Genomic DNA, 1,544 nt, shown 5'->3' with positions numbered 1-1,544 from the left:
GCTCCACGTTGAACGTGTGTAATTAGAATCTTTATATTAATTTACCTTTTAACGATTATTTCTAGCCTCATTCCATTGTAACACGGTTTTAAGTGCCTGATGAAGGCCGTCTGCGACAAATGTCGCACAACATAAATCGGAAAAAGTTTTCATTTAGACGTGTCAATTTATACTTTATTATAATTTATCCAAGTGAGAATTGTGGTCTATTGTTGTCTCTCTCTACTTAACAGATGTTCTAATCTGTGTCGAGTGTAATAATTATTATGATCTTATATTATCTCTCTGTACTTAACTAATGTTCTAATCTGCGTCGAGTGTATTAATTATGATCTTTGTTATCTCTCTCTACGTAACAGGTGTTCCAATCTGTGTTGAGTGTAATAATTATGATCTTATGTTATCTCTCTCTGTACTTAACTAATGTTCTAATCTGTGTCGAGTGTATTAATCATGATCTTATGTTTTCTCTCTCTACTTAACAGATGTTCTAATCTGAGTTGAGTGTAATAATTATGATCATATGTTATTTCTCTGTACCTAACTGATGTTCTAATCTTGTGTTATTTCTCTCTCTACTTAACAGATGTTCTAATCTGAGTTGAGTGTAATAATTATGATCATATGTTATTTCTCTGTATCTAACTGATGTTCTAATCTGTGTCGAGTGTATTAGTTATGATCTTGTGTTATTTCTCTCTCTACTTAACAAATGTTCTAATCTGAGTTGAGTGTAACAATTATGATCATATGTTATTTCTCTGTACCTAACTGATGTTCTAATCTGTGTCGAGTGTATAAATTATAATCTTGTGTTATTTCTCTCTCTACTTAACAGATGTTCTAATCTGTGTTGAGTGTAATAATTATGATCTTATGTTATTTCTCTGTACCTAACTGATGTTCTAATCTGTGTTGAGTGTAATAATTATGATCTTATATTATCTCTCTCTACTTAACAGATGTTCTAATCTGTGTTGAGTGTAATAATTATGATCTTATGTTATTTCTCTGTACCTAACTGATGTTCTAATCTGTGTTATCTGTTGGAATCCGATCTTTCAGGAAACTGAGGAAACGTCAAACTTCGTGGGAACAACAAAGGATGTACAATACAAAAAATCCCTTAATGGGGAAGGCTCTAGGAAATCCTTACGGTAGTCGTACTCCTACCGTTACTGAAGCTCATCTGAACACTTCTTACGCTAATGGTGATGCAGCAATGTACGTGGTTTTTCTAGCTAAATAATAATTGTATTAAAGGAAATATTTAAATTTTGTCCATATCGTATTGCTACAATTTAAACTTAGAAAAACAAGACACAATACTTGATTATTTCCTGACAAATAACTAAGTTTCTGTTATTTGTAAGCATAATGTTTATTTCAGATTATTTTGACCACTATGCATATCTAGTCAGTCAATGAGTGTAAGAATGTTCATCGTTTGCACGAAGATGCGTCATCTATACTGATTAAGTAGATCTAAGAAAAACTGTCGAGTACATAGATCAAATGCTGGTTGTATCATAAACAAACAGTAA

General features: G+C 31.9%; 1 protein-coding gene across 1 annotated transcript in view; it reads left to right on the top strand.

The window, feature by feature from the left end:
• The window catches only part of LOC106472750, a 9,981-nt gene extending 8,763 nt beyond the window's left edge, over nucleotides 1–1,218 (top strand). Inside the window, exon 4 of the mRNA XM_013933406.2 lies at nucleotides 1,066–1,218. Coding sequence (XP_013788860.1) covers nucleotides 1,066–1,161 — 96 coding nt within the window. The 3' untranslated portion in view covers nucleotides 1,162–1,218. The remainder of the gene's footprint in view (nucleotides 1–1,065) is intronic.
• The last annotated feature ends 326 nt before the right edge of the window (nucleotides 1,219–1,544 follow it).

Source organism: Limulus polyphemus, unplaced genomic scaffold (genome assembly GCF_000517525.1).
Source record: "Limulus polyphemus unplaced genomic scaffold, Limulus_polyphemus-2.1.2 Scaffold5579, whole genome shotgun sequence".
In the NCBI taxonomy this organism is placed as follows: domain Eukaryota; kingdom Metazoa; phylum Arthropoda; class Merostomata; order Xiphosura; family Limulidae; genus Limulus; species Limulus polyphemus.
Note: the sequence above shows the minus strand (reverse complement) of the source record. Positions and strands in the feature narration are given on the sequence as shown.